The sequence below is a fragment of the Ostrea edulis genome, chromosome 8, assembly GCF_947568905.1.
Source record: "Ostrea edulis chromosome 8, xbOstEdul1.1, whole genome shotgun sequence".
NCBI classification, from domain to species: Eukaryota; Metazoa; Mollusca; class Bivalvia; order Ostreida; family Ostreidae; genus Ostrea; species Ostrea edulis.
This window is the reverse complement of record NC_079171.1, coordinates 37,308,849-37,327,249: the sequence shown is the minus strand read 5'-3', so window position 1 is coordinate 37,327,249 and position 18,401 is coordinate 37,308,849. Positions and strand designations below refer to the sequence as shown.

Below are 18,401 nucleotides of genomic sequence, written 5' to 3'. Positions count from 1 at the left end.
TGCAGGTGATAATGGAATATTTCTACATAAATAAGGAACTATGCAACTCTACATTTATCAATTGGCTAGAATTCGGCATCTTTTCATAGTATATCTTAGAAATGAAGAGATCAATCTCTGATGATTGGTCTATGCAATCTTATAGAGAATTCATTAAAATCATTTTATCTGAATGAAACGTATCTTTCCAGAAATTCCATAGGGTAATATTATTCTAATCGTTTTTAATTTTAATTTTTTTTTCTTCAGAAATGGCGCTTACGAGAGCAGAAATACAGAATAACTACCATGGTAAAAATATTTTAAAATATTTTTAACAACCATGAAAAAATGTTTTAGAAACAATATTATATACTCACCGTGTGGCAATACTGAAACGGTAAAATGTCTGTATAAACAGTGAAAATAAGGGTTTAACTACTAGTCACAGGCAACCATAATGATACATGTAAGTTTGATCTCTCAAAACACTTATAACCAACTAGTCATTTCAGTCATGTATGACCTTTGACCTTGTGACTTGAAATCCAATGGGGGCCATTTATTCATAAGGGGGCACCAGTGTTTCAAATTTAATGTCTGCCAAGGGTTCTCGACGGAAAATATCTTATGCCCAGAGTAGTATATAGAAGAAAAGACACATTTTGGTTTCTTTACTTACCTACGTTATATTTTTATTAAAATTGGTATTTCCATTGAATACGCCAGTTTCGGGATTATAGCTCTCCTGTGTAGGAGGTGCATTTAGCGTAACTTTGAATGCCTAAGTGCGACAAAGTGGATCTTATAGTCAGTGAGAAAGATGATAAAATGTATCAAAACCGACTTCTCATTAAATATTTAATATTGGAAATATTAAATACTATCACAAGAAATAAGCTACTAAAGTGGGAACATAAATAGAATGCCATATTTGCAGGTAAAATCATAGATATGATAGGTAGGTGCAACGAAATAACGTGATTTAATAAGAATTCTAAGTATTTAAATACTCCTACAATGCTTATCCCTTTCTTAGGTTATGTATCAGTCGAAATCGGTTGATTAAACTGCAGATGAGCACATTCACTTATGCAGTGATGAATATTTGTCCCACTCCCACGTGTTAACAAGTTGTTTTGCGCCTTACTATGTACGAGAGTTCTCGAAAGGGAAATGACTCGGACTTACCTCGAAACCGGCTTAAGTGATGTTGTTATGATTTTGCAACATCAATCGTAAAGAATAACTGATAATAAAATCATTTAGGGATAATATTTTTATAGATGTACTGTTGTGTAAGTGTTGAAACATACGTTACATAATTATATCGCTATTTCATTTACATACAGAAAAAATATAGTTCTATATCTATTGTTAGTTTTTTGTTTTCATAATTTATAAATATTGAACTGTTCGAGAATATTTGTTAATCAATTTTATTTTCTGCCATTTCAAAGATATTGAAAGTGGTATCTAGTCGTTTATCTTGCGTTTTTAAAATCTTGTTACTGACATTTACAGCGGATAATTTCTTGTTGTGTTGATTAAATATTTTCTTCTTGTATTTATTGTCTTTCGCAAATCAACAAAATATATATGCTCAGTTAATTCCAATACAAGTTAGGGAATAATACATGGACAATTAATGTATATCTTAATATATTATCATGTCAAGAAATCAGTAACGAAGGTTACATGTGAGAAATATTTCGAAAAATATACCATACTTTGACCTTCTGTAAAGAAAGAAAACTGTCATACTTAACTTGAAACAGTTTGAGGTGAGTGTTCAACAGATATTTACCATTAATAAATGTATGTCACCATATATATATATATATATATATATATATATATATATATATATATTTATATATATATATATAAACCATGATTTTGAAATCCTTTTATAGTTTTTGAGTAAAAGTACATTACTGATTTTTGTCAGTCAAGTGATCTTGGAAAACATCTGCCAAAAAAAAATTTTTCAAAGCAATTTAAATTTCAACGTATGGTCTTTGCCTTAAGTCCGCCGGAAAATGAAAATGGCGTATTATTCAGCAAGAAAATAAAGGCGAAATTTCATTTGATGAAAACGTTATCGTTGCAAAGAAAGTTCTTACAGTTTGCCACTAAACTAACAATATATAATCATTGCATTTGTTTAATCAAATATCACCATCTAAAATTACTTTTCATCTAGGAAAAATGCCCTAAAAAAGGGATTGCTTTTCTGGAATATGTCATGGTGAGATGACAACAAGAGACCATATTGTGATAAACTCCTCATATTATATGTAGGGACTTTCCCAAAGTCAATATCCCGTGTTATTTGATCAATGTCACCGGGAGAAAAGTTACCGAGTTTGTATTCAATTGCATTTGGAAATCGTCGCATTTTGTATAAGCTGTTGTCATCTGTAGCTTTGAAAAATATAATCCCTGGCCTTGCACCTAAGTTGTTTGATATTTGGGTTTTAATTTCGTTTAATGCTTTTATTCGTCTCTCGATTTCAGTTTTGGATTTCGCAACCGACTTTTGTGCCTTTTCCTTCTCTTGTCGAAGGTCTTGTACCCAATTCTCTTTGATTGCTGTGAATCGTTTGATTATATTGTCTGTATGATCCTCTATTTGTTTTTCCACTTCGTCAATTCGCTTTGATATATTCGCTTCCTTTTCAGTTTCCTTCGCTAACATTTCTTTATATTTCGGCAGAAGTGTTAGTTCTATCTCCTTCTTGTCTTTTAGAAGTTCGTCTTGGATTCTGCTGTAGACAATAGCCAGATTTTCCACTTCATGACAATTATGAGTTTCCAACAGACAGTGGGTACATACTGGAGTCTGGCAGGGAGAGCAGTAACACTTCAGCTTTTCGTTTCTGTGCTTTGAACAATACAACCGTTCCATTATATCCCCTTTCTCTGAGGTCAGGTGTATGACTTCGTGATTCCGGGTTATTTTTCGCCTTTCATGCTCTGCCTTACATGCGTCACACAGATGACCTGAACATGTTTTACACAGGAACTGTGCTGGATTTTCCTCACAGTTTTCACATTCAATGTAGTGCTGGGCAAACGATATAGCTGTTGCCATTTGTGTTGATGATCTGCAAAAAGAAGTAATTTGTCACAGTTAATCAACTTTTTAAAAAATTATTTTGCAGTTTGGGACAAGTGTACCCAAGACCACAACTACAAGGACGCGTCGTAACAAACCTAACTTAATTCCGTTCGTCATATTCGCAAGCCAAGTGTCTGATTCGCTTATTCTCATCATGAGGAATGCTTGCAAATATGTATGTTCGTACAAAACCACAAGGATATCCCTTCAGAAGATAAACACTCTCAATATAGTAGTGGAAAAAAGAAACTGTGCATTATAAAATTTAGTATGATTTTTCTATATTTATTGTTTATATTGATAAAATCTATACAATCGATAAAGGTGATGGTTTTGAACCATATCGGATAGTACCCCACTCAGATACACGGACTTTTTCATGGTTAGTGAACACATGCTGTTTATTGAAATGTTCGTACGCATGAGTTTTACTGGCCACTATTGTTTGGAGTAAGAAGTGTAAAAGGTTTGTTTGGACTTTAGTTTTGATAAAATTTAACTTTCTGCCATGTCACGACTCAGCTAAAACCAACGTAATCGTTCTGTTGAGATGCTTCAAGCTGGAATGGCACAAAATATCGTAGCAAGACACTTTGGAGTTCATCAGAACACCATCCAGTCATTATGGAGACGTTTCCAACAATCTGGTAACACTCGGAGTCGACCACGTTCTGGGCGTCCTCGTGTGACGTCAAGTCGACAAGACAACCACATTAGACTTGTGCACCTGAGAAATAATTTCCAGACAGCAAGTTTGACTGCTCGTAGCATTTCTGGACTTCGACCAATTAGTCCAAGAACTGTGTGTAATCGTCTGTGCGAGCACAACATCAGACCTAGACGTTTAGTGGTTCGCCCAACACTGTTTCAACGTCATGGTATCGCTAGACTAGCGTGGTGCAGACGACATCTATGATTCAGAATATAGGACTGGGCCAATAGTTTGTTATTTGATGAATCCAGATTTCATTTGTATATCAGTGACGGCCGTTGTAGAGTGTATGGTCGAGTTGGGGAGGGGTACCAGGACGCTTGTGTTGTGCAGCGTCAACAATTCGGTGGAGGTAACGTTATGGTGTGGGGTGGAATAACAGTACATGGAAGGACCCCTCTACAATTTGTCAATGGAAATCTTACCGGCGTACGCTATCGAGACGAAATTATTCAGCGCCATGTGATACCCTTCCTACAGAGAAAGCAAAATCACATCACTGCAGCAAGACAACGCAAGGTCACATGTTCCACGTGTAGTCAGGGACTTTTTTGTTCAACAGAATGTGGATGTCTTGCCGATTTATCGCCGATCGAGCACATCTGGGATGAAATGGAACGACGTCTACGCCGTTTACAAAATCAGCCAGTGACATTGGCTGACTTAGGCCAGGCTTTAAGCAACATCTGTTACAACATCCCTCAAGCATTTCTGAACACTTTAGTAGCATAAATGATGCGCCGTTGTGAAGCGTGCGTTAATGTAAATGATGGTCACACGCGTTATTAACTTTGTTAATTCAAATTCGAATACCAGTGTCTTTCGAGTGTGCTGAATTATTCGACGTTAACATTAATGGATTATGAAATGTTGTAACGAATAGATTTGTTACATGTAACAGTAGTACAAAAATAAAATTTGTTCATTGTTATTCTTTATTATTTTTTCATATATTAAATAATGCACAGTTTCTTTTTTCCGCTATTATATGGAAAAAAATTATGACGACATTTTCTCAAATGAATACGTTTTCATATTGGTCTTGCATTTTACACCCATGGGTCAAGTAATACAAAAGCAATGCAAAAATCAATGCCCATGGGCCACATCGCTCACTTGAATTGGCTTGGCCTTGCTGTTGTACGACTGTTTTGATTTTTTCTTTAAAAATAATTTCAATTCCCATGAAAAATTGACACCATATATGGTGGGTTTAACCTAGCCCCAACTGGTCACGTCAACATATTCGAACATGAATTCACACAACATAGGTAATATGACTAGCATGACCTTACGGTTCTGAGAAAGTTCAGGTTTGTTCTGAGGTCAAGGTCATAGATCATGCTATAATATGAAAGGTCTTGCAATACGAATCCATAGACAAAGTATGAAAGCCATACCTCAAATAATTCAGGAAATATTTCAGGAAATATCGAATAGGTTAGGTTTTCTTAAAATTGGATCAAACTCCAAAGTTATTTAAGAAATGAACATCACTTTTGAGTGATCGTGGTCAATATGAACGAATCTGGATTTGAGGCCAATTATGTGAAACCCGATGTTCATTTCTTATATTTATATTAATTTACTAAATCAACATTTGTATACATAGTTTGTATAAAGGAAATATTTATTGCATAAAACTAAATGATCCACCTATGTCACAATCGTATTGTGACATACGTCATAACATAGACCTGACGCCACATTTAGTCTTACCCTGCCTACAAACAAGCATGATACACCCAGAGTCCCGTGCCCTCCTCGCACTACACCTCCGTCAACAGCTTTTTACAGAAATCTTGTAAAAGTTTCTATTATTCAACATTTATTTTTGAACTAAATATTCAGTCATATTATGATATATTTTGGTGCAATTGGCCGATCACCGATTTTCGTGTAAGCCCTACCCACCATGACGACGGTAACTAGCCCAACATTCGACGCATAAACAACATGGCGCGGATTATGTCGTTAAATGACATCAAAGACGACTTTTCTGCATCACACATGTTACATACACCATCCCTTCGGCAAAAACAACGAGCTCTCGTGTTTATGAAGGATTCTTATGTTAAATCAGTCAAATTATATACACAAGAACGCGAAGATATGCTAATAAAAGCCGAAGTATATAGCAGTTATTTCCTTTGAACTTTTGCGCATGTGCGGTGCAAAGACGACTTCCCGCGTTCAGCGGTACTCTAAACTAAAATTTTCTAATTTCTATGAAGTTGGGGGCGCATCAGGTTGCATTATTATCAATAGGAACAGACTTGGAACTTACCTACACCTGTGTTTTAAGTCTAAATTTAGATCTTATCCCCTCTTGTAAATTTTGCTATGTGGTTTACAACTTCCGGTCAGAGCGAAAGTAAACAACGACAGTAAGTGTGAACTTCTACTTTCTGTTTCTGATCCTTGTAGTAGTGAGATCTTCAAATGTAAGGACAGAACACAGTGAAAATAAGACTGTAAGTGAATTATGGAGGGATTGTATCAGTAGCATAGCAGCGAATAGAGGACTCGGAGGCCTGAGGTATTTACATGTACCCGTCTTCCCAAACATCAAACGAGTTAAAATGCATACACTTTTATACTTAAGTTTCATCATTCTCACGTGTTCGTCGGACGTAGAGAGTAATCCTGGTCCACGTCTTCCAAAGTACCCCTGTCAAATATGTCATAAGGCGGTAACATGGAAACAAAGAGGTGTGGCATGCGATGATTGTAACTTATGGTATCATGCGGATTGTATGAATATGGACTCGCAGATGTATAACTGTTTGAACAATGTGGCATGACATTGTGTAACATGTGGTATGCCACAGTTTACTTCCAGTTTCTTTGATTCACTTCATATGGACACAGTTACCTCATTTAGCAGCATAGAAAGTGAAAATGACTCAATTGGTTCACCCGTAGCTAGTTCCTCACCAAAGGCTACAAAGAACCGTGACACAATGAACGTCACTCACTCATGGAATAAATTTGTCATCCTGAATATAAACTTTCAGAGCATTAAAAACAAAAAACCGCACCTACTGAACATCATTGATTCCTGTAATCCCAACATTATTATTGGAACAGAAAAATAACTGACAGAGTCCGTATATAGCCCTGAGATTTTCCCTCATCCTACAACGTATAAAGGAAGGATAGAAGGGACGCTCTCGGTGGTGGAGTTCTGATTGCTGTGAAGACTGACATCATAAGTGAACGCATTAACATAGAAAGCGATACTAAATCGGTCTATGCTTCAGTTACCTTGGAGAAGGGAAACCGGCTGATCACTGGTGCGCTTTACAGACCTCCAAGTTCATCGGCTGACCAAATGGAGCGTTTGTGCACATCCCTAGAATCAATCACAGCAAAATATCGGAAAGCAGCATTCTGGGTAGGAGGTGACCTTAACCTTCTGGACATTAACTGGACCACACAGAGCATTGAAGGAAATTCCAATCAAGTACTAGTAAACCAGAAATTCCTGGATTGTGTAAACCACTGTGGCTTCGAACAAATGGTGGGTTTCCCCACTCGACATAACACCACCCTTGATCTATTCCTTACCAACCGCCCAACCTTGGTGGATAAATGCTCCCCGGCCCCTGGTATTGGAGATCACGATATTGTGCAGATCGCAGCCAGTGTGCCCACACGAAGGAATAAGCCAGTTGCCCGCAAAATCCTCCTATGGAATAAAGCCAATATGGATGCCATACAGAAGGACAGTGAGGCACTAACCACAGAATTCTGCTCGACATTTAACACCACAAGCCCTATCGAAACTATGTGGACTTTCATCAAAGAGCGACTACTGGCCATACAAGAACAGCACTTACCATCTAAATTGACATCCAATAGATTCTCAGAGCTGTGGATAACACAAGAAGTGAAGAGAGTATCGAGGAGGAAAAAGAAAAGCTTTCGGAAGGCACGAAGAACAGGAAATGTTAAAGACATCAAGCGTCATAAACATCTCAAAGAGCTGTCACGAAGAACTTGTAGAACAGCGTACAACTCTTTCTTTACCAACATCATCAGCCCAGATTCGTCATCAAATCCAAAAAGATTCTGGAGTTTTGTTAAGAACCGACAGTGCTGGAGTAGCACTTAGAGGACACCAAGGGAATGACACAGTCTGAGAGCAGTAAGAAGGCAGATACTCTAAACTCTCAGTTCTCCTCTGTTTTTAACAAGGATGAACGAGAGGACACAATAGCAGACAAGGGACTAAGTCCACACAAAGACATGCCTGCCATTAATGTAGGAGAAGAGGGGGTTTACAAGATCTTGACCAACCTACAAATACACAAAGCAACTGGACCAGGCAAGATATCATGTCGACTACTGAAGGAGACGGTTAAACAAATAGTACCCATGCTGCAACTCTTCTTCCAAGCATCATTAGATCGGGGAACAATACCAAAGGAATGGAAGACAGCCAATGTGGTACCGATCTTCAAAAAAGGGGAGAAGAGTAAAGCAAAGAATTATCACCTCAGTAACATGTAAGATGCTGGAACACATAGTATGCAGTAGCATCATGCGACATCTAGATACACACAACATCCTCCATGATGCTCAGCATGGCTTCCGCAAACGAAGATCTTGTGAAAGCCAGCTCATAATTACAATTCAAGACCTTGCTATGAACATCGACAACCGGAACCAGACAAATCTAATACTGCTGAACTTTTCGAAGGCCTTCGATAAAGTTCCACACAGACGCCTTCTCTACAAGATCAAGTACTACGGCATCCGTCACAACATTAGTCAGTGGATAGGGGACTTCCTGGGTGAGCAAACACAGTAGGTACTCCTGGAAGGGGTAACTTCCAGTGATGCACCAGTCCAGTCTGGCGTGCCCCAGGGGAGTGTCCTTGGCCCGTTGCTCTTTCTGCTGTTCATAAATGACCTACCGGAGGCAGTATCAGAGGGTTCAACGGTCCGACTATTTGCTGACGATTGTGCTCTGTACAAACACATCAGATGTTCCGCTGATGCCATCCAGCTTCAGGAGGATCTGATCAGTTTACAAAAGTGGGAGGCTGACTGGCTCATGGAATTCCACCCCAAGAAGTGCCAGATCCAGAACATTACCAACAAGAGGAAGATCATAAGCCACCAATACCATATCCATGGTCATACCCTCGAAGTAGTGGATTCAGCAAAATATCTTGGGGTCCATATACACAAGAGCCTGAAGTGGAACCACCATGTTGATCAGGTTGCAAAAAAGGCAAATAACACCCTTGCCTTTTTGCGGAGGAACATACAGCAGTGTCCACGTAACACCAAGGCACTCTGCTATACAACCCTGGTCCGGCCAGTCACAGAGTACGCCAGCGTAATATGGGACCCTTACACTGCCGCCAACATCCAGAAACTGGAGATGGTGCAACGGAGAGCTGCCCGCATGGTAAATTTTGATTACCGGACAACTAGCAGAGCTCAAGCTAAGGCAGTAATGATGTACAAGGTAGTCAACCAGTTGATAGACATACCTTCATCACCTATCCTGGTACCGACCAACTCGCTGAGAGGCAACAACATCAGCTTCATGGTACCGTATGCAAGGACTCTTATATACCAGAAATCTTTCTTCCCTGATAGAATTCGTATTTGGAATGCTTTACCATCCGAAGCAGTATGTGCAACATCTGTGGAGAACTTCAAGTTCCAGATACAGAACACCACCATCAGACGTTAAACCTACCGGTCGTTTTTAACTGCACTGTAAATATGTTGTTTTTAACCTGCACCTGTACAGTCATCTTTGCACCTCATGCGCCGGTACGAGTTTACGCCAAGAGCGGTAATGTACCAAAATGGAAGAAGAAGAAGGAGTCAGAGAAAAACAGAGGACCCACACAAGATCAACATTGATGTCAACTTTGAAAAGAAGAAATTAGATGATGCACATTGCAGTTGCAAAGCTGGGTGTGTGTAAGGTTATTTTGAGTTATTGAAACAGTTTTCACTTGTTTATAATTTCAATTTTACGTTTTTGTTTATTTAAATTATTGTTCTTGAAGCATATAGATCTACGTACATGCGTGCATCAGGCATAAATAGAGAGCGTTTGTAAACAACTTCACTCGGAAAAGTTTTGTCATATTTCATTAATGTTGCTCAGTGTTGTCCTTATTTTTTTTTTCAAATTTCATTTGTTGTATTTTTGTTCCTTTTAGTAACGCGGTGCATTTTACCAATGTTTGTGTTTCCAGTTATTTGCTAACTAAAGAGTGCACATTCCAGGTCAGTGTAACTATGATTCAATTTCTTTACCAAATATAGGTACACACCTTTCTCAAAAGCCCGTTTAGATAATTATACTAAACATATGTGTGAAATAGTTTTGTATTGGGGTACATGTAGTATTATAATGCTATTGTTAATTTGTTAAATGTATATTATGCAAATTTGGTGTGGGGATTTTTTTCCATGTTGTGTACATATTACAGGGAGGCAGGTCAATGTGCACACGTCCTAGCTGTTATTATGATTCTGGAGCAGTGGAAGATTTCTGGTTTTGTTAAAATTCCCTCAATGCTGTCATCAACTTCCCTACCCCAACAGTGGGATAAGCCAAGAGGTGACAAGATTCAACCAGAACCAGTGTCCCGGATGATCATTTCCAACCCATCAAACCTAAACAGAAAAAGAAAGCCAATTGTGGCTTCTTTTGTTGACACACGGTAAAAAAAAGTGTACATCTTTCAATCAATTTTTCTCCTCATTGTTTTCTAATTGTTTTGCATGACTGATTGTCATTCTACATTTCACTCACATGGAGACAGTCTTTAAATTAGATATACACGTGGCCAATGTTTTGGCCAAATTAAGGCGTTTCAGCAGAAAAGACTCACTTAGTTGTAAAGCACATACAGGGACACCAGGGGTTCGTTTTACAAAAGAACTTCAGACTTACGACAAAATTTTCAACTTTATTGTAAATCATTCACTCCGAATGCAAAATATTTTTTAAAGAAAATATTGAAGATTTAGCCTTAGAAAAGTTTTAATTCATTCATTTAAAGTAATAACTGTATAATACAATTTAAGACTTGCGACTTTGTCGCAAGTTGTTTTGTAAAACGGGCCCCTGGCCTCTAACACGTTTTTACAGGTGTGGTAATTAGGTCTCAGCTAAAAGACTTCAAACCACACTGCTGCCAAGTCCCGCCCAAGTGTTTGGCACAGAACACTTGTTACAACATAAAGTTCTTTTAAATGGTCATTCAAAATTATTTTTCTACAATTTTCAGGAAAACTGAAATCGGTGAAATGGATATGGAAATCCTGAAAAAGTTTAAACAAGCCCCAATTTCCTATCTGGTATCCAGGATCAACACTCTATTCGGTGCTCATTGCATAGGATCTCCTTTCAGGTATCATGTAAGTTACAAACTTTATTCAGACAAAATATACGAATTAAACTTTTTAAGGAGGTACTCCACAGTATCATAATGACTGACTTCCTTTTAAAACATGGAATGAAATATGAATATCAGTAATATTTGTCTTTTCATTTCAAACATCATCGCCTAGCTGAGTAGCTTAGCATACCGAGTGTTGATCTGTAGATCAAGGGTTCGAGTCCAGCAGAGGTTTTAAATTTTTTTTGTCAGATTGCTTTCTACTAAAACTGCATATTGTGACTAAATGAAGTAAATTTTAAAGTTTTCAATTTCAAAATATTGTTGCACATATCTTCCACTTTTCATCCATATCAAATTTCTTTGGTGTAGCATTATACAGTAAATATCAAAGATTATTACATTTTTCATATGCAATCGATTCATTTAAAAAAATCCATTTGTAGGAAAACCTCGTTGATATTATGAAAATTTACAACAACAAAAATTAGTGAATGAAGTTTAACAGTTTTCATTATCTTGAATAAAATATGGCATACAATTGGTCAATACACAACAAGTTAACCATAACTGATCAACAATACTAAAACGAGAAAGACTCATTTTGCCTGACCGTATTTTGAACTGTTTTATACGAGCAATAGCCCGTTCAACATGCACACGATGTTTGGCTATTTTGACAGTTTCTGTTACCCCTGCAGCTTTCGTCTGTGTTGCACATGACGCAAAAGGTGGAATGTTTAGCCGAAGACCAATAGCTTCGATTTCCTTTTCAATATTAAACCCTTTGTCCACCATAACTCCATCACCATTTTGTAATTTCCCACATTGTTTAAAGTCTGACAATACTTTAAGGAAGCCACACTCCTGTGTAATAACTTTACCAGATACTGATCCAGAGAATAACATGGAAGAAAATATTACAGAGCCCCTTGGATCTATGCCCACAAGTCCTTTCAAAGTTGTGCATGACTTATAGTCAGAATAACATTGACTCTGTCGATTGAGAGAACTGGGCTTTTGTACTTTTAACTCCGTATAGTCAATAATGATGAAAGTGCCTGGAAAATCTTTCTTATAATTTTCAGGCATGTTTTCAACGATGAGGCCATATATCTACACTACCTAGTCTGAAAAACATGAAATTAATCCAGTGGGTGAATATTGCACTGCAGTCTTGCACATATATATCAAACAAATATGAAATATGTTTAAAGTCAAAGTTTTGTCTCAGTTTTATCAAAACAAGCAAGAGCTGATCCTTTGTTGACAACGATTTTGAACCTTTAAGAGTTTTACTCCATATAATAGGATCTTCTTCTGTTGGTACTAAAAGTGAGTATAAAACATTGAACCGGTCTTTAGAAAACCTCGTATAATACTGATAATCAATGTCCTTCAGTTTTTTATATCCAAATCGTCCTGAATTTTGTTGTTTCAGCTCAAAATTAATTCGGAGCAGTTTTTCCTTCTCTTCAGTTAATGCAGTATTGTCAGCAATAATGGCCAGTGTTTCAAGTGGATTACAACCTGCAATATATTTGGAAAATTTAATATTATTTCTTGTCTTTTTTTAGTATTCATGGTTAGTACAATAATGTAAAACATATATGATAAAAAGAATCTTGAATTGTTTTTCATTAGACATGATTTATATACAACTCAACATGGATCCCGATAGAAAACACACTTTTTCCATGAAAGTCAAATCCGATCACAACTCATTGGAGATCCTAAACATAACCTTCAACATTGTATGGCATGTATATCATTGCAATGTATTTATTATCGCAATGTATTTATTATCGCATAATTTCAGGCACCATTGATTTTACCTATTACAAAACCCCGTGCAGCAGAAAACTGTGGAAGTACTGTGTTCCCAAAAGCCCCTCATACCTGCATTGACCTTGAATGCATTCAAAACCTTACATATGAATGGACTGAGCTGAATTTGACACAGAGTGATGTAATTAATTTGGAAAAAGCAACAAGATCTCAAAGTCTGAAAGACGTAAACCAGAAATGTTTAAAGAACACATTTCAAAAGAATGATTTCACATCTTCTGCTACATCACATGGTAAAGCGAATGAACACATTGCCAACCAAATATACATTAAGAAAACGGGACACCACCTTCATGATATAGGTTTGATTGTAAACACAGAACTACCATTTCTAGGTGCAACTCCTGATGGCACAGTGTGATAAGTCGGAAAGTGGCTTGATTGAAATTAAATATCCTTACTCTGTCAGAGACAAGACCATCAGTGAAGCATGTGAAACAAGAAATTATTTCTTCCTCCAAAGAAATGGTGACACTTTCAGCTTAAAACATGAGCATTCCCACTGGTATCAAGTCCAAGGACAGCTTCTAGTCACCGGAGCTCCATTTTGTGACTTCATTACATATACCAAACAAGACTTATATGTAGAAGGAGTTTATCCAAACAAGTCTACTATGGATGTCTTAGTTCAGAAACTAGCTAAGTTTTATGTCCAACATTTTGAGCCATTTATCCACAAATATGATTCTGATCTACATGTATGATGTCGATTTACCACACCAACTATGAAAACAAGAATGTGTTTGTACCAGACATAATAAGCCTCCTCCCCTCATGACAAGAAGGAAATAAATAAACACTGACTCAGTGTGACAGAAAGATTTGTTTACAGGTCATTAATATCTTTGTATGGTAGATATATGTAGAGAGTCTTGGAGATGAAATTCTGTTTGCTGTCAAACACTTAAATTTGTATATAAATGTACTAATAATTCAAATTCAGTTGACTAAAGTTCTTTTTACACTTTCAGTAGAGTATATTTTTTATTTTGGTGCATAGATATCATGTCATTTGAAAATACTGCTCCTTTATATTGAATCATAGAACATAATTACCAGGAAGAATTTGGTTAACATTTTTTGTTGCTGATGCTTGAGAACTTGTAGGTGCAGTCGTTGAAACATGTTGAATTTCAGATGATGCCTTTAACACATCACTACCAGCTTCGTTGTGTTGATTCCTTTGATATGGATTACAAAGAAACACATTCCTTACAAATATTTTCTTAAAGATGAAATTTTTGTCAGACTGGGTAAAGGTTTTGCTTAAATATAGTACACTGTACATGCATTGCCATTTTTTTTAAATGTGAGGATATTTACTTCAAAATGCTTTATCTTGCAAATGTATCATGCAATACTATATATATAGTTATAATTCAGGGTGTCAAGTCCCTATTTATTCCTATAAGTAAACTCAAAAGGTTCTTATATTTTCCCTACAAGTCATTATAAATATTCCTAAAAAGCCCTATATATCCAAGAAAATGACAGTCCTATTTTCAAAAATGAAAGAGAGAGAGAGAGAGAGAGAGAGAGAGAGAGAGAGAGAGAGAGCTGATGCTAGATTGATATCTAATTAGATTGTTATGAAGAAAATAACTATGATCATTGTATAAAACCTATCTGTTGGATGGAAATCTGAAAGGATTTTGTCTTTGTTTATGTTTAATATTGTTTCTTTTCCAGAAAGATAATATGCAGAAACAATAAACTTTTATACAAATTCTTTAATAAAAACCCTATTTATTCCTATAAATCTGCTGTAAAATCCCTATATTTGCCCTGTAAACTGCAATTTTTTTCCTTATAATCCCATACGTTTTAGACCCAAAGACAACTTACATATCAGTACTAGTGTCCATCAAAATATGTCGCTTAGATGTAGTTCTCGTTTCTGAACTTGACCCTCTTTTGGTGGGTGGTTTTCGAGCTGGTGTCACTGCATCATAACTGACTGCAGACACTGGATCACGATGCATCTCAGATGGCTGGCCATTGACAAAATGCTAATAATTGAAAAAAGGAACACATTAAGAACATCAAATTTATCTTTTAAATATTGTAACAATTAAACCATCCAATTTTATAATAACAAAAATGATTACTAAACAATATAATGAAATCAAGAAAGCAGTCGGACATTATGCATTAAATAAAGGTATGTGCATATGTAGTGCAATTTGCTAAAAAAAATTCTGGTTGGCATTGTTGTAGAATATGTATGTACATGTTTCAGTATCCGTGTTACATGATTATAGAAGACCTGAATCTACTGTCACAGTGATTGTGTACATGTACAGTAAAGGGACTGATTCCAGATTTTCCTCATAATTTGATTTTTCAAGTTTTAGTGATCAAATTCTACTGTCTAAGATGTTTAAAAGGTTTCACAAAAATTAAGCTTATACATGACAGAAGCTTAAAATAAAAACAAAATGAATACCAATAGAATGGTTATTTTGCCAAAATTTTTATCCCCCTGTTAAAATCCTGAATCCTTCCATGCTATATGTAGTCATCAGATCAGGTCGTATTTAACTGCATGGATTTCCATAAAGGAGTTTTGATTATATAACATAATCACCAATATTTTGATATACCTCCGTATTCATTTGCATTTCATATCACCTACATGTAGCACTTTACCTGCATGGATACCAGATCTGCAGCTATGTCCCCTTTGTACTTTCTATTTACGAGTTTAATGATATTTTAATGAGCGTTACAAGTATCGGTGAGCATATTACCTTTGAACACACGTATAAATGCTTCGCTTTCCCTCTCTTTTTGAGTATATCTTCATTTAACTGATAATGGTGACGACCATACAAACATATCCACCTCTTGGCTTTTTCCAAGTTTCTTCCAGGTTTTGGAAAAGGAATGAACACTATCCCTCCTTGAAGCCGATCTGAATAACTGCTATCAGTGTTACAAGTGCCCCAACAGCAACGTTTCACCATAATTGCGTTGTCATAAACCAATGTAAACAATCCGATAAAATGATGACTTTTCCTTGTTGTCGGGCAAAATGGCGGCGCGTCCTTATCTTCAGAAAGCGCGTGTAAATGGGGTTCTCTGATTGGCTAATGCTCCTTTCACTCAAAAATTCGGCGATCCGCCAATTAAATTGATGTTTACTGTAATTTGTTTAAAATCGTCGTTTTCTGATCATGAATTTGGACTACTTCGTAATATGCGTATGAATGTAAGACATACACGTGGTGGACATTTAAATGTAAACATGGAATCAAAAGGAAGAAATGCTGCAAAAATACGATAAAACTTGTGAAATAAGAGACGAATAGGTAAATGGTAAATAAGTACTTATTAAAGTGTCAGTGGGTTATGAAAAAGCCTGATGTATCACTTGTTGCCAGAACTTTTAAAGGGAAAGGAAACCGAGAATGATACTTTATATCATGTGATTATATTGTCACGTGATTCCAAGCCGTTGACAGAGGAGTATGTGAAGCTTGCGCAACGCACCCTCTGGTCAGAGAATGACAAGCAATAGGTACTGAGGACTTATTCTAACTCGTATCCCCACGGGGTTTTACGAATAGAAATACGCTCAGACAGACGGAATACATAAGGCTATCAAAAAGCTCTTTTGCGCTTTCAGATTCAAATTCAAATATTTACATGCTTGACACCGAGATGGACATCATATTCCGGTGATTATTTAATAAACCACTATCAATTTCATCTGCAAGTTGTTAAAAATCTTAAACGTCTCTCACCCTCTTTTCATACTACGCAATGTAATGCTGTCATCATAAAAACATGAAAACGGAACCAATGCATAGTTGAAATAATAAGACTCAACACATGACTCATATTCGTATTGCTCTCAAACAAGGATCTCAATATGGCGGAAATTACTGTGTGATCTGACTTGTCTCTTAAACGTTGTTGTTGTCATTCCTTTCTAAATACATATAACTCAAAACTTTCATCCATCTACATATTGTAGCTATTCTATAAAAGTAATTTGTGAAACACAGTACAATACCAGTAGAAACTATACCTGATTATGTTAACAAGTGTGATCCAGAGGACGTTTTAACAACTTCTGTTATGGGTGTGCTTTATTTTGGTAACACGAATAACAACGAAAGTAAATAACAAAGAAAATAATGAAAATTATTTTAGTGACTCGGAACATTTAATTAAATGTCGAATTTAACCGGAATAGCTTCCTTTGAATACGTGTAATGGACCTTTTGCGAGCACGACTGGCTTTTACTGTCAGCGGCTGACCTGCACATTTTAATCAAAGTACAAAAAGTATTGATGGGAGTTGTGCACCAGATACTTCTGGGATTGAGAATTATTATAAAATTAAAAGAAATAGAACTACACTCAAATTCATAAACTTATTTTGTATCTTTAACAGTCAAAGTGTAATTGTTTATGCCTACATACATATAGACACTGGTAAGTTAACAGCTGTCTGGATTGTATTTCACTTTTCCAATCTATGCTGTCTGACGTGGTTCATGCCGATTGTTTGGCCGTTCTTGGCACACTGATTTTGACTTTGGATAATTCTGTTTACCTGATCAAGATATAGGGTCCACGGCGGGTTTGACCGGTCGACGGGGGATGCTTATTCGTCCTGGGCAGCTGATCCTATCTCTGGTATATCCAGGGGTCCGTGTTTGACCAACTATCTATTTTGTATTGCTTATAGGAGTTGTGAGATTGATCATTGTTCGTTATCTTCACCTTTCATCTTATAAACTGTAAATTATGAGACATCTTAATAAAATAAAATAGAAAATATTTCATAAATTATATAAGATATCTTTAAAGCGGAATGAATATAAATATGACGTGCAATACATCCTGATAAGTATGAGGGTACAAATACACATAGCACACAAAGTGAAATACAAAGCAAGTACTACAATATATGGTTTGATAAGAAAATGAAATCTTTAGATTCGGCATAAACAACACGGTGAACATAATTCTAATTCTAATTAACATAATATTTATGAACAGATATTTACTACTTAGTATATTGACTTCATGTAAAAAAAAAAAAAAAAAAAAAAAAAGAACCTTAAGTACTATGCTCAACAAAATTTTAAAAGATATTTTAGGCCAACTATTGCACTAGCGATAAGCCTGAAAGTAAGATGTACCAAAAAGCCTGCAAAATCGGATATTTCACAAAGTATACATCAAATTGAAAAGGTGGAGTAAGCAATTTGCAAATTCATAGGTCTGAATTAAGCACTTTTTATATATGAATGCTGCTCTTTCAAAATGGAGCCATTATCTTATAAGGTATCTACCACAAACACAGTTTTCTCTCTCTCTCTCTCTCTCTCTCTCTCTCTCT

At 36.3% G+C, this 18,401-nt stretch overlaps 2 protein-coding genes across 2 annotated transcripts; both read right to left on the bottom strand.

The window, feature by feature from the left end:
• Positions 1 to 1,522: 1,522 nt before the first annotated feature.
• Positions 1,523 to 17,322, bottom strand: LOC125661553 (E3 ubiquitin-protein ligase TRIM71-like). Its single transcript, XM_056146006.1, has 2 exons — positions 17,079 to 17,322; positions 1,523 to 3,089 (listed from the first exon to the last, which is right to left on the bottom strand). Exon 2 carries the CDS (start codon positions 3,074 to 3,076, stop codon positions 2,171 to 2,173), a length of 906 nt encoding a protein of 301 aa, XP_056001981.1. The 5' UTR covers positions 3,077 to 3,089; positions 17,079 to 17,322; the 3' UTR covers positions 1,523 to 2,170.
• LOC125662720 (uncharacterized) lies at positions 12,267 to 16,920 on the bottom strand. The gene is made up of 4 exons (XM_056146005.1): positions 15,796 to 16,920; positions 14,891 to 15,054; positions 14,102 to 14,226; positions 12,267 to 12,727 (listed from the first exon to the last, which is right to left on the bottom strand). The coding sequence occupies exons 1-4, from the start codon at positions 16,009 to 16,011 to the stop codon at positions 12,294 to 12,296; spliced, it is 939 nt and encodes a 312-aa protein (XP_056001980.1). The 5' UTR covers positions 16,012 to 16,920; the 3' UTR covers positions 12,267 to 12,293.
• Positions 17,323 to 18,401: the final 1,079 nt, after the last annotated feature.